General features: G+C 41.9%; 1 protein-coding gene across 3 annotated transcripts in view; it reads right to left on the bottom strand.

The window, feature by feature from the left end:
- Nucleotides 1-11732: 11732 nt before the first annotated feature.
- RASGRP2 (RAS guanyl releasing protein 2) overlaps nt 11733-22231 on the bottom strand; it is a 195291-nt gene continuing 184792 nt past the window's right edge. For all 3 annotated transcript variants that reach the window (XM_066582605.1, XM_066582607.1, XM_066582606.1), the window contains 2 exons: nt 21983-22049; nt 11733-12004 (listed from right to left, as the gene is read on the bottom strand). In XM_066582605.1, coding sequence (XP_066438702.1) covers nt 21991-22049 — 59 coding nt within the window. In that variant the 3' untranslated portion in view covers nt 11733-12004; nt 21983-21990. The remainder of the gene's footprint in view (nt 12005-21982; nt 22050-22231) is intronic.

Here is a 22231-nt window from a genome sequence, read left to right as displayed (position 1 = left end):
GCTACCTATCGTTGATAAGTGACGTTTACCAATCGTCACGTCCCACAGCCCCAATGTCCTTTTCAGTAAGAAGTTAGGAGAGAAGGATTGGGTCCTGTCGCAGGCTCTGATCCATGGGATAAGACTTATAGGGATTGAGCAATCCTCCTGCTCGAGAGTTACCCATTGTTTGCTAGTGAAGTGAAAATACCAGTCTATAAGGTGCATCAGAACTGATGCTGTGTGATATTGCTTAAAATTTGGCAAAACTACTCCCCCCTTTATTTTAGGGAATGATAGATGTCGAATTCCTAGACGAGAACTTCGTCTGCCCCAAACTAATTTGATCATAGCTGATCTCAGCCTGTTTAAAAATTGTATCGGCGGCATGATGGGGATTGCTTGAAAAAGGTACAGGAACCACATCCATTTTGAGGGCGTTTATTCGCCCAAACCAGGATAGATTTCTGTTGGCATAGGAGGGCAAGTCTTTCAATGTATGTCATAGAAGGGTGAGGTAGTTTAGTGAGAACAGTTTAGAGTGGTCGGCCGGGATAAACACATCTAAATAATTTAGAGCCTCTTTTTTCCATTTAAATGAGAATTGTTCTTCAATATATTTTTCTTCTACCAAAGGTAAAGAAACATTTAGGGCTTCTGCTTTGGAATAATTGACTGGGTGGTGCGTGGTTGTGTTATGCAGAGCAAAAGATCGTCCGCATATAACGCAGCTTTGTATTGTACTTTCCCTATCTGTACCCCCATAATGGCGGTGTTTTCTCTGATCGCAATGACTAGGTGTTCCATCACCAGCACATATAACAGTGGGGATAGGGTTCAGCCCTGTCTAGTGCCGTTTTTAATATTAATTGGGCAGGACAGTCTGTCATTCACCCTGACCTTGGCTGTGAGACAAGTGTAAAAGGCAAGGATCTTGACCAAAAACTTGGGGCCCAACCTAATCTGCTTCAAGGTCTCAGTCAGGAACCTCCAATGTATCCTGTCAAAAGCCTTATCTGCATCAACAGACAGGCACATGGTGTTTGCTTTATTTCTGGCCTTAGAGGTTACCAATATTCTTTTAATAATATTGTCCTTGGCCTCTCTACCCCTGACAAAGCCCACTTGGTCAGTATGAATGATGGAGGGCAGGTAAGGCTTCAGTAAACCTATTGGCCGGAATTTTTGAGAAAAATTTTATGTAATTGTTCATTAGCGATATCTGCCTATAATTGGTGGAGACCGTGTGGTCCTTGCCTAGTTTTGGTATGACACTAATAAAACACCTCCAGAGATTGCTGTGGGAGGGGGGATTCTGAAGATATTTCGGAAAAGACCTTCACCAGAAAAGGAGCGAGTTGTTATCTCATAAACCTGTAAAAGGCAGGCGTAAAGCCGTCTGGTCCTGGACTCTTCCCTGCTGGCACTGTCCTAATGACTTCCTCAATCTCATCTGTGGTTATTTCTGACTCTAATGTTTCTCTAATAGTGGCGTCTATGGGTAGTAAGCCTGTCTCTGATATATATGTTGACATGCGACCCCGCAGCATGTCCCCCATATCAGCAAATTGACCTCTCAGGTCATATAATTGGAAGTAGTAGTTCTGGAAGGTCTGCAGAATTTCAGTGGGATTATGGGTATTAATACCAGCTGCGTTTTTGATGTGGTGGATAAAGGTGCCCACCGCTCTGGGATGTAATAAATGGGCTGTTTACTGGGTTTGTTGGAATATTCATAGTAAAACCGCTTGCTCTGATCTTTAAAGCGTAAAAATGTCTGATTTAACTTGGTTTTAAGCTCAGTTCTTGTCTTTACCAATTCAGCAAGAGTAGACGCGGACAGTGATTGTTTGTGTGTGGCTTCTAATACGTGTATCTGCTGGACTAGCGACACTATCTTAGCTGCCCCTTCTCTCTTTAATCATGCACAATGTTTGATAAACTGGCCCCTCAACACACACTTCAGTACCTCCCATTGAGTAGGCGTTGGTGTATCTTCCATGGCATGTATCGCTATAAACGTATCAATGTGCTCCTTTATTTCAGCGATACGCGCGCTGTCTCTCAGTAAATTGACATTAAGGGGCCAGGTCCATTGACGGTCAACCTGGTCTGACAGGGGAAGACTCAGAAAGACTGCAAGATGGTCTGACAATAATATGTCACCAATGCTAGCTGAGGGGTACCAGGACAGCGCACGATGGCTCAACAGGAAATAGTTAATACGACTATATGAGTTGTGTGGGTGTGAGAAAAAGGTGTAATCCGTTCTTGCAGATGTAGAATGCGCCAGACATCTACCAGCTGGAGTGCATGCAGTGCCCTCTTGAGTGCTCTCAACTGATTAGTGGTAACCCTCCTCCTGCCCACAGATATGTCAATGTCAGGATTTAGGGTCAAATTTAATCTTCCCAAGCCACTAACACCCGTTCAGCAAATTCGGCCAGGTCATTTAGGAATTTTAAGCAGGCTGTAGCTTGACGCTGGTTTGGTGCGTACCAGTTTGCTATGGTGAATTTGGTCACCCCCACCGTAATCTTAGCGATTGTATATCGACCCAGCGGGTCTAATTGTTGATCAACTAAACAGTGGGCCACTGACTTGTGCAGAGCAATAGACACCCCCCAGATCGCCCATCCGTGTTGGCGCTGTGGAACCAGTGTGTAAAGTAATGATCCCTGATGTGTCTTACTTTGAAATGTGTTTCTTGGAGCAGTATCACCTGAACCTGTTTTTTGTGCATATAATATAAGATCTGCGACCTTTCCTGGGGGAATTGAAGTACAGTTATGGGTGGTTCTAAGAAATCAAGGGGGAACCCAATACAGATAAATGGGTTAACACAGATATGTAGGTGTGGCGAGGATGGGGGAAGGAAAGACAGGGGAAAGACAAATGAGGCTAAACAAAAAGTAGGGAATCAATACAAACTTAGCGTCTGTATAGTAAGATGCTGGTTTCCAACTGGGTACCAAGCTTTCAACCAGAGGAGACTACCGCCCCCCTGGAGACCTGCCATATATCATATCTAGAAAATCATACTCAAGGCAAATGTTATGTAATAACATAGTGAAACTTCATGTTGGCAACAATTTAACTGGAGGCTCTGTAACCCCAGGGATCTCGCCTCTCCACTGCCCCCTCAACACACCCTATGCAAATGTCTATCACTGCTGTCATCAGACCCAGTCTGTGAGTGTGTCTGACAGGCCCACCTAAACGGGCCAACTCATGTGTCCATAGTAAAGTTCCATGATCCCCACAGATTCAGTGTTAATCTTCCTGTTGATCTGGTCCCTTATATCTCATAGGCTCATGGTACCTCATGTCCCTGAAAAAGAGAGAAACAACCCCACAAAACCAGCAGCTGCGAGGTGAGGGATCTCGTTGCCTGACTAACGTCCATTGATAAGAGACTGTAAACAGTTCCTGAGGTTCAGTAGGAGTCCACGTGTGATAAATCAGTGCGGATAGAGGCCAGCTCTGCTTTATATGACTTTTCTAGTCTGGTCACAATAGCCTCCATGTCTGCTTTAGTAGGTATCGTTTGGAGGTGAATGCTCAAAGCTTTATTTTCAGCCAGGGCTGCTGAGACTTGGGTTGGATCTTGGATGGCTGTGGCTGTGCTAGCTGCTCTGTTGTCTGTGGAAACCTCAGCCACCTTCTCCATACAAGGGGTCCCTCTGTATCTTCAGGACAGCGTTGGTGATAAGGGAGTCCCTGGAACTATTAATTGATCTCTAGCTGGTGAGGTGAAGTGAGCCAGAGGGCTGTCTGGTGTGTCCTGTCCTTTTCACACTGCTCACCTCCTAACATCCTGTTGTTTCTCTCTCCCTCCCAGGATGTGTCTCCTTCACTCACCATCTCCTGCTCTCTCTCCGGCCATGACAGCGAGCTCTGCAGTCTCTCCTTACTGTGTGACAGGCCTGGCGTTCCCTGCGTTGATTGCTCAGTCCTACTTTGATTGTTCTTGGGGGCAGCCCTGTATCTCCTGTCAGGGATTCCCTCCTCTGCGTGTGATCATCATGCTGCATCTATGCTGCCTCTCCTTCTGCTGGGAGCCTGACAAGAACCTCTGAATTCCCCGAGATGGCGGCGCCCCAGACAGGAAAGAAGTCTGTGAGCTGTTTCTGCGTATCTTGTTGCCTATAGAAGCTGTGTAAAGGCTGGTTTAGACACAACGATTATTGCTCAAAAAATGGCGGGTATCGGCCACTTGTCTTCTGCATCCAGCTGTTCCCCGCTCATAGCACCCGTCTGTTCTACATCCTCTGCTGGGAGCACCCGGCTGTATCAGACAAGTGGGGTGTTCCCGCTTGTCGTCTGCATTCCTGATAACTGATCGCTGATCTTTCAGCATACTGAAAGATCAGCGATCAGCGACGGCTTAACGAAAACTGCAGGATATCAGTGCAGTTAGACACAATGATTATCGCTCAAAAGATGTCTTCAAGCAATTTTTGAGCGAAAATCATTGTGTCTTAAAGCACCTTAAGTGTGGCTGATGTGAGTAGTAAGCTTTGTTCAGTCGCCGGGTGGCGGGAGCTACTTCTCTCCTCCATTGCCAGGCAACGCCCCAGACCTATGATTCACAGTATTTTACAATTTTTTGTTAGTATAAAAGTAAAATTTACCTATCGTAAAAAAGGCTCTACTCACATTTGCATCACTTTTTGTATGCCAAGTTCCCATTGCTTTTTGCAAGTCAGAATAAGGTAGCATGCACTATTCCTTTAAAACTTTGATAGACCTGAATATTCCATAATCTGTCAAGTTAGCAGTTTGGGGAAATCTTGATTATCAGAATTTTTCTGTAGATAGATACAGTGAATTTCACAGTACTATTAAGTCTCCGTTCACATCTGCATTCTGCTTACCATTTGTAACTGATCAGTCTACAACCCTATAAATGGATTTAAAAAGTGGTGCCATTCCCTCTTAATTCTTCCAACACCTTAATGGAAAATTTTATCTGCGCAGACAAACCAACTCGCATAGCTCGTTCCACATTGATAAAACCTAAATCAGAGGGAGGGTTGGGCCTTCCCGACAATAAGGCATACCACCAAGCATCTCATTTACTCAAGGGTAGTGTATTGGCATAGACACAGGAATACCGAACAGTGGATATGTATGGAAGGGGAGGCTTTGTCAATGTCCTTAATAAGGTTACCATGGATGCAAAGTGACTTTCCTGGATGTCTCTGTCATCCCTTCTCTGTTATTCCCAATTCTAGGAAACCCTGCCTTCCCACTGGAACTGGAGATTGAAGTCTTCAGTAGATGGATAGCAAACAAAATATTTAGGAGCAGGTCACTTTATACAGGATGGGTCCTGGATGTTAGCAAAGGAACGGAGTCAGCCCACTGACCTAATCCCACTATCATCGTGGCACATCATGCAGCTCCGTCACTTTCTTACATCTTTATCTCCTTCCTTTATCTCCTCCACCCGCCCTAAGACCCCTTTTGAACAACTTTGCTTAGCAGAGGGCCCAGCTAGGCACACTCTTTCTTGCATTTACAACCAACTAAATTCCCAACTGGATGCACCTGCCGCATTATACCTAAGTAACTTAGAAAGAGATCTGTCTATGTCGCTTCGTTCCCTTTCATTTCCCCAATGTGTTGAAGATGTGGAGTAGAACAAGGTACAATGCTGTACATATTCTGGAAATGCCCAATGTTGACCAGTTTCTGGACCAAAGTGTGGTCCCCAGGTTATGGCAATAGTCTGCTTCCTCCTCAATCTGGATGTGGTTCAATATAATAGGAGACGATTGAGGACCTAACTGCATCAATAAAAGGTACACATGACAGGTTCATGAAAACACGGTTTTACTGGATTGAATTCCAAAATTCTATGGAGTACCGGAATGGCTACAACTCCTAATTACACAAAGACTCCAGAATGTGGTCTTGGCAACAGGAAGAATAGATTCATTCCCATAAGGGCTATATCGCAGCCATACTAATGGGAAATGTGGCTACATGTAAGTTCACCTCCCTACTACTCTACCCTACATTAGGTGGGGGGCTTCACCTCCCCACTTCCCCTCCCTTCTAGATCTTTCTGGTTTCCCTTTCCCAACTAGATGCTTGTAAAATAAGGACAGTTTTCCTGCAGTAAGGAAAAGTTTTGTTCTTAGATAGGTTGGAGCCAACTACAGGTGGGAAATGATGGAGTGGAGCATAAAGTAGACAAATTTTCAGCACCTCATCCAGGCAAAACAGTGATCATATGGTGTGGGTTAGATTAACACTCATCTGGTGTTCGGCGATCCGCCAGCACCTAGTGTCCAACGGAGCTTATCATCCTCTTTTTCCATTCACATCCAGCCGTTTGGAGAGGTGACCCAGGAGGTAAAGCCCACTGGATAACCAGGGCTTGATCGGAATCAATACAATGGGTGAAAAACTTTCCCCGCGCTTCAAGGGTTGAAAGATTATAAAAGACCTTAAGATCCGTAGGTTTAACTAAACCAATATTTATTAATGCTACACATTTCTTTGCTTGAAAAAGGTGTATTACAAAATGCGTAGCATTATTCAATATTGGTTTAATTAAACCTACGGATCTTAGGGTCTGTTATAATCTTTTAACCCTTGCAGCGCGGGGAAAGTTTTTCACTCATTGAAATGGAGTGAAGCATGGATTTTCTTTTACCGGGACGCACCTTTCATTATTTAGAGGGGCGGACCAGCAGGTCCCTGTCAGGGGCTTGCATCCTCCCACATTACTGTATGTTCTAATCGACTATTTCCAAGGTCAAGATTTAGGTGAGCCCGTTTGGCTAGTTGCTTTATGTAACATAGAAGCAATGTAAAATGTGCATTAGCACTTCTGTTTTGGTTGGTTATCTTTACAATGTTAACCTAACAATGGTAACCATGATCTATTAAAAAAAAAAAAATAAAAATTCAAATAAAGAATTTATAAAAAGAGGGTGCCAATCTGAAACAAATGGAAACTAAGGTTTCTTTTTTTTGATTGATCACTTAGATAGGATCTGTTCAAAATAGAAAGATTTGCATCTATTTGTATCAGTTTGGCATGTGTTTCAATCACTTATAATGCATCTAATTTAATTGTAAAATTGTGTGCAATTCTTTTTATAGTTTCCTTCTGAACATGCATGTTTTCCCGTCACCTGGGCCATTCTGACCAGACTGTTGGAAGGCGTTGGGACCAGTGGATGCGTAAGGGCATGCACACAAGACTCAGAACGCCCTCGACAGACCACCAGTAGAGAGGATCATCTGATCATCCGACAAGGACAACTTCTTTGTTGGCACTATTGTTACAGGTCCCTGTTACAATTGGCTGAAGGACATTTTTGTTTCACATCACCAATTACATGTATTGGCTTTCACACCTACCATCGCCTTCTGCCGTAAACAATGAAACTGGACTGTCACAGCCTGGAACTGGGTTATCTTCAGTGATGAACTCAGGTTCAGTTTGGGCAACACCAGCAGCTGTATTGGTTGCTGGAGACCTAGGGGTGAGCACCTCAATGCTGCCCTTGATGAGGAGCAGGACACTGCCTTTACTGCTACTGGAATGTTTTGGGGTGCCATCGCATATGACAGTTGGTCACCCTTAGTAGTGGTACAAGGGACAACAGTCCAGTAATCTGTAGCCAAATATTTTGCCCCTCATGTCAGGGCTTCCAAGGGGAATTTTCCAGCAGGATAATGCTCGGTCACCCACAGCAAGGATGTCACTACAGACTATGCCTTTACAACATTGCCATATTTCTGTGGCCTGCCCCGGTGACAGATTTATCTCCAACACTATAAAGGGACCTTCTAGGATGCCAACTTCCACAGCCTACAGTTTTACACAAACTAGAGGCTCAGCTACAGCAAATGTGAACTGATCTGCCGCAGGACAGCATACAGAACCTGTATGCCTCCATGATCACATCTAGCATCGACGCTAGAGGCAGCCCAACAGGGTGCTAGAGCCTCCCTTCAAGTGTTCCGTTTTCTATAATAAATTATCATTTTTGCTCTGATATTATGATCACTTATATCAACATTACAGTCACACAAAGTTTCCTTCAATTATGACCACTCCATATGGACGCTTATTTTTTTTTACAAGTGCATATAGCCTTGCATCTTTTAACTGAACGGTGGTGATACACTCTGTAGATCTCTTGTGCTCATTGGAGTCTAGTTCTGTTCATCTTGTTTATGGTCTGCATGCAGTTCTCTTTGTAGTCCCATTCCATCATTAGGTGTGAGACTCTCAAATCTCCATCCATCTGTAGGTGTACACCAAACAGGACAGTGTGAACCAAGTCCTGCTGTTCAGATGCCCATGTCTGGACTAGGTCGTGTGTGATCTATTCCATGTCTTGGGGATTTGCTTGTGTTTCTGGTTGATGTTGCTCTATCTGCTGGAGTTTGTAGGATGTATCATCTGTACCACTGCTCCCTGCTATACATTTTTTTTTTTTAGGGAAAGAGTTCAGCCCTAGATTCCTGACATGTAGCTCTTCCTACTGGGACAGTTACTCTGCTTATAGGTAGTTTTTCCCTGTTGGTGTAGTCCATGGTCAGATGTTTCCTTGTTGGTGGTGTGACAATATATTTGTATTGTACACTTGTCTAATAAAGTATCATGTGTTTTGTATGGGTAGTTGAGTGGTGTCTATTTATGTTCAGATACTTACTGTCTGGTTAGGGGTTATGTACATTAATACAGGCAAGGTGAATAAGCCTTGTGTTCACAGTCATAGGAACTAAGTAATTACACACCTAGGGTATCTGGATACAGACAACGGTTTAGTTCAATTCATTTCCATTGAGGAGAAAGTAACCATTTTATTTTGGCCACCTTTTTCCCTCTCTCTATGCAGGTTGTAATGTCTGACATTGTACTTCAGCTTGGGAGGGTGACTTGGTACCTGATTTAGATTTAGCACTTTTGCAGTCTGCCTGTATTTGCCTATACAGTCCTAACAATCCTTTGCTCAGCTCCAATACCCAATAAGCCTCGCAGGTATGGTTTACTCAGTCCACACAATATGGTCCACTTTCTGAAAATCTGAACAAGTGCTGTACAGCAGTTTGCCTTATGCTCTCACCACTGCTTCAATCATCCCAGTTTGTGAGGATCATGCCAACTACTCATTTCTTGCACTGAAGACAATTATTTCATCTTCTTATATCAAACCATAATCGGATATCAGCAGTACTGTATCTATGCAATAACCATGTACCATATAATGTTCCCCTTATTATAAACTGACCATGAAGATTATACCAAATCACAGTGGTACGGAAATCTATATGCAGTTTGCTGAAACCCTTCACAGATATAGATTAAAATTTAATGACTTTTATTAGGATATTCTAAAAAATGTGGGCTCACATATAACACTTATAAACGATACATGAAAGAAAGACAGGTAACATGTAGACAAAGACTGGGCCCTAATAGAAGTATGTAGGGTGCCGTATTTCACAGATAGATTTTTGGAGATCGGTAACGCTCAGGAATGTGGAAGAGGATACAGGTCCAGATGAAAAGAGGGTAGTATCCAAATCCAGAAAATATTTATACCTAAACACTAGTGCGGTACGGGGGGTAGTACCTCTTTAGGGCACGATGTTATTGTATATTCATGTTGCTAAAACAATTATTCAATGACTTCCCATTAGTGGCACGGTTACCACATATCCGAGTGCTAGATGTATGGGCTCATTGCAGGTCAGTAATACAACCAGGACGTAAAAAGGCTCGCTCAATGCGTTTCCCTGCCCTTGTACGTGGCAGTTCCTCAGGAGCACGGGTACTGGTTGCCCGTAAGCATGTGTTTCTAAGAGTGTCGTATAGAAACAGTGGAGCAACAGGATTAGTACGTCAGGACGTGGTCCTGCTCCAGTTTAGTCCTGCTAAGGTGATGCCACCTGTTCAATATTTACCGTGCGATAACGGTTACCCCTTCTTACTTATCAGTTCCGGCGTGGTATCTGTGTTAGTACCGCTGTCGGACTTTCGGTATCTGTGTTAGTACCGCTGTCGGACAGCGGTACTAACACAGATACCGCGCCGGAACTGATAAGTAAGAAGGGGTAACCGTTATCGCACGGTAAATATTGAACAGGTGGCATCACCTTAGCAGGACTAAACTGGAGCAGGACCACGTCCTGACGTACTAATCCTGTTGCTCCACTGTTTCTATACGACACTCTTAGAAACACATGCTTACGGGCAACCAGTACCCGTGCTCCTGAGGAACTGCCACGTACAAGGGCAGGGAAACGCATTGAGCGAGCCTTTTTACGTCCTGGTTGTATTACTGACCTGCAATGAGCCCATACATCTAGCACTCGGATATGTGGTAACCGTGCCACTAATGGGAAGTCATTGAATAATTGTTTTAGCAACATGAATATACAATAACATTGTGCCCTAAAGAGGTACTACCCCCCGTACCGCACTAGTGTTTAGGTATAAATATTTTCTGGATTTGGATACTACCCTCTTTTCATCTGGACCTGTATCCTCTTCCACATTCCTGAGCGTTACCGATCTCCAAAAATCTATCTGAGAGATACGGCACCCTACATACTTCTATTAGGGCCCAGTCTTTGTCTACATGTTACCTGTCTTTCTTTCATGTATCGTTTATAAGTGTTATATGTGAGCCCACATTTTTTAGAATATCCTAATAAAAGTCATTAAATTTTAATCTATATCTGTGAAGGGGACCATGAAGATTATACAGTAATAATACTGGCAAAGCAATCTACTAATCAGCAACCACAGACTTGATTTCTCACATATCTCTAGTCAGATAGGACAACTAAAAAAAAGTCATTAGCAAAATTGTACTTGACATGGACCACCTTGTTAATATAATGAGCCAAGAAAATTAACCCACTTGGTTGCTTATGGATTTGGCTGAGGACTGATTATGCAAGAAAGTATGATCAGCTTCTAGAATAGTTCCCAAAAGAAACAGTTGAGCAGAGGTAGGACAGACCAAAAGAAAGGATACCAACAGATTTCAAAAGTTTTATAATAATCCAAGTCAGGCGCAGTGGAGGTCAAGGCATGCCGCAAAGAAAGGAATGGATGTTGTAGCTAAGACTCCAGTGTGATGTCGCAGTCTTAAAATATATGGAAAAGCTATGGATTATTTACCATTGTATCAGGATTTCCCGTAAGAGGGCCAACACAATGGTGAAGGTGGGCATAGAAGAAGCCAGGTGCCGACCAGTTTCTTACAGATGAAAAGGTAAACTTGGGGAGGTAGAAGGGGTGATGTTTTGAGGATGACTTGTAGAGAGGTAATAAAAAACAGCTAAAAGAAACAGTGTGATTTTTATAAATAAGGGTGAATTGAATCATGGATGTATTCAAAGTTACTCCAGTCTCTGATTATTATTTGTCGATTACAGTTAATAGCTTAAGCGTTAATAAAGCAACAACTGCTTAGCAGTGTTCTTACCTTTAATTGGTACTAAATACCATATAATCACCTATTGATGTATGCAGTCTTATTTGCTGTTCTGGTAGTTTTCATCAATCTCTGTCTGATTTTTCTTATATGTTCCAATCATTTCATTAGAGGTTTGCGTAAAATGAGGCAAACATAAAATGATAATGGAAAGTGATGGGTTAATCAATTGGGTAAACCGTACCAGTCAGCAGTAAATAAGAAATATCAGGCTCTGATGTTTGTAGCATTTATTTATCTCTCTCATAAACTAGGTAAAAGAAAGGACTGAGACAAAACTGATCTGTACATTTATTTTATGAGTGATTTGACAAGTACATCTCTTTTTATATTTATACGTTTTGGCAATATCTGCATTTCATCTGAAACACTCTGAATGTCATTGGAGTCTTCAGTCCTATAATAAATCAGAATACATTCGGATAGTTGTGACGTTTTCTCCAGTGATGAGTAGATAAGACAACAGTGCTTCAGAGTAAACAGCTCTTTGGAAGTTTCTCAACTGCAATAACCTGGATGAGTGTCCAACTTAGAATTTCAGCCACCTACAGTATTAAATATAAAGAAAGGTTTATCAATGTATAACATTTATACATGCGAAGGAGGAAAAGGAGAGAGCAGCTGCAGACAGAGAAGCACAGACACACCAAGCTGTAGCTGCTTGCTAGTGTTTTATTGTGTCACCCCAGTGCTAGATTCACAGCTACACTGCTCAGTACAGCTGTATAATATCCTCTATGCTGCTGCTTCTCAGGCTGCATTCACACAGGGCAGTTTGGTTGCAATTAAAACCTCACCAAAAAGTGCATCAGTAAAACCTTTTGTGTTTTTGACAGGGCTAAAATGTAGCACAAATCGCACACTGTTTTAAAAATGCACTTTTTGGTAACAGTTTTAATTGCAACCAAACTGCCAAATGTTAATGGAGCCTCAAAGTGCATACATAAAGGAGGAGCTCCTACTCTCTTCTCTGTAGCAGTGTATGGGAGCCATCATAGCAACTAGTCGCCACCCACCAGCTGAGAGAAGACTGAAAATTAGAAAGTCTGCAGAGGGAAAGCTGGTGATAAATGCAAGATACAAGTTATATAATGACCAGAGAACAGTCTTATTCCTCATGTGCACACTTGTAGTTCAAAACACTATGTGAATGCATCCTAAGCTACCATATTTATGGTCTCCATCTGGGGGTTCCATCTATAGTGAAAAAAAAAAGAGCCTTTAGACAGGTTCCCAAATGGAACTATATAGTATATGGCTTGAGACAGCGCCTATAGTAGAATGGGTGGGAAAGCGCGCAAGTGATTGTGAGCACGTGAGTGAAAGGAAAGGGAATTCATCTGGCACCGGCGGAAAAGACCCTAGTAGGTGTCTTTACCCGTTCGTACCGGAATCCCCATTCACTGTATCTCCGAGTGCCTTGCAACCCATAGGACCTCCAGTCAATGGAGTGCAGATCGAGACTTCGAGAACTCTACACCTAAAAGGGGTGTGGGTAAAAGGACAGCAGGAATAGGATGTGGCAAAAGGAATAATCTGTGCACTTGTAAAGATTTGGCAGTTGATATGCATGAACTAGAACAATCAAGAGGAGAATGTTCCACAAAGGTGTATTTTTATTTATTTCACACACAAAAAAAAAAAAAAAAAAAAAAAAAGAGGTTAAAACATATACCACAGACGTATAGGGTGCAACGCATTTCAGGACTAAACATGGCCCCTTTCTCAAGCACAAAATCTGTGTAGACTAAAGTAGAGGGATAGTAATTATAAGTGATGCATATATGGCTATGTTGAGGAGTTTACAGGAAAATGTCCATTTAAAAAGATATTTCTTAGGCATAATTGTATAATACATATCCCTAATTTTAGGTGTCACCAGATGATTTCCCTGTTCAGTGTTTTTAGTTATTTCTATACCTCAGTTTATTTTATTATCACATTGGGTATCATTGTATCATAGCATTTTATGCTTTAACTTATGATTTCATGGCTCAGCAAGTATGGAGACCTTTTTTGTGCATATTTGTACATTATCTAGTCCAGATTTTATATGTCAGCAGGTGATTTTTCTGCATGTGTCTATTGGTGTTTTCAGCTACTGTAATATTCCAGTTCATTTTACACCACCACACGGATACATTATTACATTCATTATGGCTCTTCAGATCCTACCCTATCATTTTACATGTCACTGGGCATAATCATTTTTGCATTTAATATGCGCCTATCAATGTTTCTATTACAGTACTTCATGTCATTTTATATAGTCATATGCATGCCTACCTTTTTACATTAACATGGCCCTTTATATTTTTACTTACCCTTGAACTAGATTTTACTGTAAACTCCTCAACATCAGCATATATGCATTACTTATTGCGTAATATTTTTAGGTAATTCACCACATATAATTAAGAATTTATCACCTCTCTTCCCCTTTCCCCTCTACGTTTCTCTATCCCTCCGCTTTAATCTACACAGATTTTGTGCTTGAGATAGGGACTATGTTGAGCCCCGAAACGTCGCACCCTATACATCTGAGTCACACCTATATGCTCAACCTTGTTTTTTTTGTTGTGTGGGATAAATAAAAATTCATCTTTGTGGAATATTCTTCTCCAGAATGTTCTAGTTAATCCACCTCAACCACTAAATGTTTACAAGCGCAGAGATTTCTCCTTTTGCCACATCCTATTCCTAAATGGAACCATAGGTTGCCATTATTGAAAGCTGTAAACTTTGGTCTCCATTTCAACAGATTGCTACTAATTTTCAGCATTTTAGCAGAACAGAATAGGGTAGTTGACAAATAGTTTCAGGCATTTTAGCACAGGGTAAAGTTTGCAGCTTTAGTCACCAATGTAGCATTGGGTTCCGTGTGAATAACGCTTTTGGCATTGCAGATGGAATTCTCAGACGGAAACCACAGGCTGGTGCAAAACGTCATGTGAATGTACAATAGCCTTGTTCTAAAAACTCAGCTGAAATGACAAGTCCGCTTTAAAACATAAGGGAATTATGATGTAATAGTCCATCAGAAATGTGTTAATAGCATGTTTTAGATCTTTTTCCTGCCTTCTGCTGGTTTCTCTGTGCCCCCCTGAATAGACAGGCTCTTCCTTATGTGATATAAGAGCTATGTCATGTGCTCAGAGCTAAATCAGAAGGTCTCTCTCCTGCCGCTCAACACCATCTCTCCCGCTCTTGCCTTTTTCTTGAAATAGTAAGTAGGAAACTGCACCCCTCCTGCCCATTTACTGTATTACTCTAGAAGTAGTTCTGGGTGACAGACCACCTGTTGCAGGAAAGTAAGGGAGATGCCACTTTCCTCTAACATATTACAGTATATAAGAACATCTTTTTATAATACAGTAGCTAGGGTCATTTCAATGCCTAGATTTGAAATCTGTAATCCTGGGGGAGGATGCTACGGTTAGGTTCTACAATATAGCAGCATGGCCGTGAACACGCAGCAACAGCCATTTCAGGCGGTGTCTGAAGATATAGAACAATCTTCACTCATCTATCTACCATCCTAGTCTTCCTCTACATTCTGCCAACAATTTACGACTAACCACCTCCATAAGCCAATCCTCCCATGGCTGTCTCCAAGACACTTCTTGTGTTGCACTAGTTTTCTTGATTGCAGTCCGAGACAATCATCCCCTTTTTGCATGCCCATAATATACATCTTTTTTTAGGCAGGCCTACTACGATTCCCAATCACCTCCTTTTACCCCCTCTACATTCTCCGTTAGAGCACACATATCAAGCACGAGGCCTGCGGGCGAATCCAGCCCACCACCTCATTTTGCGTGTCCCTCCGGCCGTGCAGCAATCCAACAGGCATTCTATTCACCCTGTCTACATTATTGCCACCAGACTGCTACTGCAGAGTCCGACCGCTGACCTTTCTCCCCACTGTCAGCATTTGAATACAGGATGGCGCATACAGACTGCAGCTGCCAGACTGGTGCTGCAAACCAGGTGTGTGGAATGCCGATAGGGATACTGCAAGAGGCCAATAGGGAAGTCACTAGTATTGCTGGGGCCAATATAGGGGACACTTACTGCTGAGGGATCACTATGAGGAACACAAATATCACTTGGGCAATCATGGGGGTTCCTATTGCTACTTGGGCAATTTGTCAGAAGAATTCACTATTGACCTTTGGCCTTGTACCTTGTGCACATAATATGAAAAGATTCTGAGAATCTAGAGAAATTTGTGTACTGTAGATGATGGAATATTCAAAGTCTTCACATTGTCCTGAAATTGTTCCACAATTTTTAGATGCAGTTTTTCACAGATTGGTGAACCTCTGACCATGTTTGTACAAAAAACATGTTAGAGAGTCATGTAACTTAGTAGAAAATTGACCATCCAGCTGTTTTTCACTAGTATCACTTACTTTTCCAGCCTTTTGTTACCCTGTCCCAACATTTGTGAGATGTGTTGCTGCCATCAATTTATAAAATGTGTTACGGTTTCTTAATGCAATTTTTTTTTTTAAGTCTGACTTTCAGTTTCTGATATCTGTTTAAGGTTTTACTGTTAATGATTTGGAAATCTCATATAACCATACTTTGTGTCCTTTCTTTGCCTTTTACATTTTACACAGCATCCTAACTTTTTGGGAATTGGGGGTTGAAACTTTATAGTAGTCTGAGCACTACTTTTCTGATACACAGCTCCAAATCCCCTGCGTAGACATATCTTAAGAGATAGTAGTTACTACTGAAGGTGGCTTAAGAGCTTTATACATTACACACTACATGCTGTTCTTTTGTTGCATCAGTATGCAGTTGGCTCCTAAACGCCAAAAGATTTACTGTAATTTACACCAGAAATTGGAATAAATTATAGTGCAAACCTATATCTGCCCATAGCAGCTACAGATTTCGATTTCTGGCATATGGACACTCAAATATGTGCCGAATCTATTATGAGACTTGAGCCTCTTAAGAAATTAAGCACATTTTACTTCAATGTACTGTGTGTCATAACTTGCCAGCCGCAAATTAAGATAGACACTGAGGTGAGGTTACTGCATCACCCCTGGCCCACATGATCATCACTGTCATGTCAGTGCTGGATTCAGACAGGGACTCTTCATTGCTGGTGTATGGACAAAATAGGCACAAGGTCTTATTTTCAGGGAATGTCTTACATAATTACTTAGCAGGCGCCTCCCTGGTCTCTTCTGCTGGTCTTCACAGTTCCGGCAGGCTTCCTTGCAGTTCTCAGACAGTAACACAAGATAGCTTGCTGGTAACGAGGTTTGTAAACCCTGCCTTCAGCAAGCGATTGCTCTGATTGGTTCTTGAGGGCTGCAGCTGAGCCAATCACTGCAGCACTTGATGAACTGAGCACAGCCATCGTATTGAATCGCTGTGATTGATTCATCGAGTGCTGAATTAATTGGCTGAGCCGTGGCGCTCGAGTACCAATCAGAGCAATCACTTGCTGAAGGCAGGGTTTACAAACCTCGTTACCAGCAAGCAATCTTCTGTTCGTGTCTGAGAACTGCAAGGAAGCCTGCGGTAACAGAAGGGACCAGGGTGGCGGCTACTAGGTAAGATTTTGCTTTTTCATGTAGTGTAGCCAGGGCTAATTTTTGCGGTAGGGCTTATATTTCAACATACGCACCCCCACAACAAAAAAAGGGTAGGGCTTATTTTAGGAGTAGGGCTTTTCGAGTAAACACGGTATGCTGTGCTATCTTATCCAGTGAACTGCTTTGCTGATTGTGCACTAACAACAGCTGTGACAGTGGCGGGAAATTTCAGAGGTTAGAAGTGTCAGACAGGTGTCTAGTCTACACACAGCATGCAGTGTTTAGGGAAATTCTGTGACTGGTGGCAGCCAGTAATAGGATGCAAAGGTTGTGAGTTAATAGAGGTGCTATGCAGGCAGCCTGGTTATAAGTTTCCAATAGGCTGCTATGCTAATTGTGCATAATGTGTGATTGTTCTCAGTGAGAGAAACCCAATAATCTTGTAGATATGATACCTTTTAACTGCTAACAAAAATGCATGATGTTTCGGCAAGCAAGATTTCGGGGATATCTCGCCCCCTTTGTGAGGCTATTGAATGCTATTGTGCATAAATCACAGTTGAGACACAGGCTAGAATTGTCAGAGAAGTCTGTCAAACTGCAAAGAAACTGCCTAAATGCCTAGCTATCTATAAGCATATTGCATAGTGCATAGTAAAGCCATCGCTAAATGTAATCTAAAAAAAACATGTCCCTCCCAACATGTTTCACCACAAGGCTTTATCAAGGGAGCTAAGGTAGGCTATAGTGTTAAAGAAAAGACTGCTGTTTTTTTCCACCTGCAGTGTTTTACACCTATTTTCCTGTACATTGTGTTTTGTTTTTTTCAGGTCATCAAGTTTTGCCACTGACATGAGGTTGCCCTCGAGAGCGAGCACTCTGCTGGTAGATAGGGTCCCTCATAGGATTTAGGGTTAGTTTTCTCTTTCAATTTTGTATTTCCTTCTGCCATTTTTCTCTTATCCACATATATTTTCTGCGTGTGTCTGTCTGTCCTTTTAGGACATAACCATTATGTCTGGTTTTGACATAACACTAGAGGTGGAAAGGCCTGGAGAAAAAAGTGAAATTGGGGGGGAAAAAACTGTAAAATATGTTTTTTCCCAATGATAAATAATATATTTATGACATGGTATTCAAACTATATAGCATGAAAATGGCTTTGGTAAAAAAAACAGGGGAAACCGTTTCCCAATTTTTTTATTTTTTTTCCAGGCCTTTTCATCTCTACATAACACTTCAGCTTAAGACTAGCATATAAACCCAAGTCTTGGTCGAAGATTCTGGGAAAAATGTTTACTTTTTGCTGTAGATAACAAGAATTCCAGGGTGGGCTTTGTACAATACTACTTCCTTGAACTATACATAAGCAGACATCACTTAGAATAGAAGCTTTGATTACCAGTAGAGATGAACGAGCATGCTCAGTATGGTCAGTTACTCGAGCGAGCATCGCTCTTCTTGGGTAACTGCCTTCTCCTCCGATCTCTCTCACTCTCTCCCCCGCCACCCCTTCCCGAGCACGCTCGAGGAGAAAGCAGTTACTCGAGAAGAGCGATGCTTGCTCGAGTAACTGATCTTACTGTGCTCGCTCATCTCTAATTACCATTCATATAAACAATAGTGTGTTCTGCAGAAAATTGCATGTAAAACTGAAATGTAATAGGGCATTCAGAGACATTTTTTCAGAGACATTTTTTCAGACATCCACTGGGTAGGTTAAAATTGGAAGATTGGTGGGGGTCTGACGACTGCTGGAACCCTCTCAGCTCCCGAGAACAGGAAGGAGGGTCCAGTTTCCCCATTCCCCCTCCCTACTTCTGGACAGCTTCTCCCATCCACAATGACGTCAGACTGAATGCATTTCTGGCTGAGAATGTGTGGCCGCCGAGCCATTCATTTCAATGTAGCTGATGGAAATAGCTGAGTGTTTTGTACTCTATCTCTGGAAGTCCCACTGAAAATGAATGGAGCATCACTGTTTATGTGCGACCAGCAGTCCATTCAATCTTCTCCTCACTGCAAGTGAGAAACAGGATCCCCGTTTTCAGAATCAGTAGGGGTCCCAGCAGTCAGACCTCCACCAATCTGAGCGAATGGGTAATAAATTTAAAAAATTGTCCAGTCTCTGGAATACTCCTTTAGGGCCACTTTAATGAGGTAGTATTTTGTATCAGTATTTGCAGGCCATTACCAGGAGTGGATTGAAAATACAGAAGAGGTTTAAATCTTTCCATGATAGTTATTCTCTGTAAGCCAAAGCCAGCAGTGGAAATACACAAATACTGATCAAAACACTGACATACGAAATGGGCCTAAGTCACATCATCTTAACATCTTTTGCATGGTAACTAGCATTAAAAGTGCAACTAAATATATTGCTTTTTTAAGATTTCACACATTTTCTATTTACATGTATATTAAGCCCCCTACAGTTTAGGACCAGCTCTGATCCCTCTAGAGAAAAAGGACATTACAGTTTTGGATGAACAGAGCTCATTCAAATTCAAATGGCTGCAGCTCTGGCTCCATCAGTGTGAAAATGACACCAGAAGCTTGTCCGTACCGCTGATAGAAATGGAGATGTAGTTGAGATATGAGATTATTATTTATATATATATATATGGGGGAGGGTGGAGCAGAGTTCAGGCAGGTAGCAGAGAAGATCTGCCATTCTCCTGCCTCTCCCCCTGTCCCACGGGCGGGGTAACATGGAGTTTTGTTTATGCAGTTACCACCCTTATCAATCAGAGAACATATTTGCTCTCTGACTGTCGCATATGAGTTTATCACAGAAAAGGAGTGAGAAGATGAGTAATTATTGATCGCGGCATCTAAACTTAACACAAAAACTTTGAAAAGTGATTTTTTTTCCCCCCCATTACCAATTTGTCAAGTTTGTCTTGTTTTTAATTTGTTCAATATTTAATGCACTGCATATCACCATATCTGTAATATCCCATACAATAAAACATTACATTATTTCGGTAGCACAGTAAATTCTGTACGAAAAAGCCAGTGCCAAAATAGCAGTTTTCTGATCATCTCACTCTCCCAAACAGGAAGAAAACCTAATCAAAAGTCATATAAACCTCAAAAGGAGACAAAAAACTACAAGTCAGGGTGCATTCAGATGACCGTATATCGGCCGGGTATTCACGCCGGCCGATATACAGCGTCTCTCTCTGCAGGGGAAGGAGGCTGGAAGAGCCGGGAGCAGTACTCAGAGCTCCTGCCCCCTCTCTACTGCCCTGCACTATTTTCAATGAGGAGAGGTGGGATGGGGCGCCTTCTTTCATTGCAAATAGTGCTGAGGGGCGGAGAGGAGGCAGAGAGGGGGCGGGAGCTCACTGCACTGCTCCCGGATCTTCCAGCTTCCTCCCTCTGCAGAGAGAGACGCCGTATATCGGCTGGGCATGAAAACCCAGCCGATACACGGTCGTCTGAATGCACCGTCATCCTGCAAATAAACAAGCTCTCCTACAGCTGTCACCGAAAAAATAAAATGCTATTGTCCTGGAATGTGGTGACACTAGAGATGAGAAGGCCTGGGGAAAAAAAAAACTGAAAAATTGTGGGGAAAAAAACTTTTCCCCCAAAACATTTTTTTGTGTTATATAGTTTAAATACCATGTCAGAGATATATTATTTATCATTGGAAAAGAACATTCTACACACTTTTTTTTTCAATTTTTCCAGAAAAAAAGCCTTGGGAAAAAATAGGGGGGGGGGGGGATGTTATTTTCCCAAATTTTTTTCCAGGCCTTTCCATCTCTATGTGACACACAAAAAGTCTATTTCTAAGGGGAAAAAAATGGATAGGTTGTGCAAAAGTAGTGAAACATAAAAAAAGTACTTTGATGTTGTCAGAATCGTAATGACCGATAGAATAAAGTTAACATAACATTCATACCACATGGTGAATACCTTAAAATACCACCCAAATAATACTGCGGTAAATGCTTTTTTCCAATGCTCCACTGCCCAAAATTAACAGAAGTCATTCAATACATTATATGTACCGGAAATCAGTTCCTATAAAAACTAGAACTCCTGCCACAACCTATAAGATCTCATACAGGTGCATTAACAAAAAAAAAATCAAACGGTTAGGACCGCTGGAATGTAAGTGAGAAAACAATCTACTGGTTTTTAAGGGCGGCTTCACATGTATCTATGTGCCAAAATGCTCGCCCCTGTGCAATGTTTTTGCGCATGAACGTGGTTGTTGAGGAAGATTTGTGCATGTATGTGCATATTATTGTACTTTTTATGCCAGCAGGGCCAGTTCACACGACGTGTAAAACTCCCTTTCAGTGGATTTAATGTCTTTAAGCCTAATCAGGTTCAGACGTGTTCTTTTCACAGTGTTCTGTGCAGTGTCAAACCCTTCCCCTTGTGTATTTGCACACCTCCCATAGACTTATTTGCGCAAGATCATATAATATATATTGCATACACACACTCACGACAAATAGAAACTCTACGATAGAGAGTGACATTTTCAGGGGGACTTTTCCAATTTTACTGTGACTTTTAGGGAGTTACTGTAGAGCACAAGTGTGTGTGGAGATATGTATACAGATTATACAGTATGTCGCTTAGATGTTCTGTATGTACAGTAGGTGCATGTCTAGGTGTTTAAGTTTGTGAATTTGCAGTATAGGTGCATCAATGTATAAGTCGGAATCTGCCCGCATTTGCGAGCAGGTGTCTGAGGATGTAAGTGCAAGTGCACAGCTCAAAATAAGAGTTGCACTTGCATTTCTGTCTTTTAGTGCCTTTTTTTTAAATTTCACCTTTACATTATTTCCACATTGCTGCCATGGACCCTCTAACACGTTGTATATTTATTTTGCTTTCATCACCATTGTCTGTTTAAACCCAAGGACTGTTCCAATAACACTCTCATATCATCTGCTACCCCAATCATTGCATTTCCTTGTCAATCATATTACTCACTCTTCTGGTTATAAATGATCATCAAAAACTCCATCATCCTCCACTTGTGCCTCTTCCTCTTTCAGCTCTAAACCACAAAAAAACTTAGTGATTAGCTGCACCGGAATACATTCCTATATAATGAGTTTATACGCAGGAACAATGCATAATGCTACAGTCAAGGTTAACCAGGTTAAAGGGGTTTCCAGTGTTCTGACTATAAAGCTTAAGGTCATGCAGTCTTCTAATAGAAGGCTGGATTTACACACA

Source organism: Eleutherodactylus coqui, chromosome 11 (assembly GCF_035609145.1).
Source record: "Eleutherodactylus coqui strain aEleCoq1 chromosome 11, aEleCoq1.hap1, whole genome shotgun sequence".
NCBI classification, from domain to species: domain Eukaryota; kingdom Metazoa; phylum Chordata; class Amphibia; order Anura; family Eleutherodactylidae; genus Eleutherodactylus; species Eleutherodactylus coqui.
Note: the sequence above shows the minus strand (reverse complement) of the source record. Positions and strands in the feature narration are given on the sequence as shown.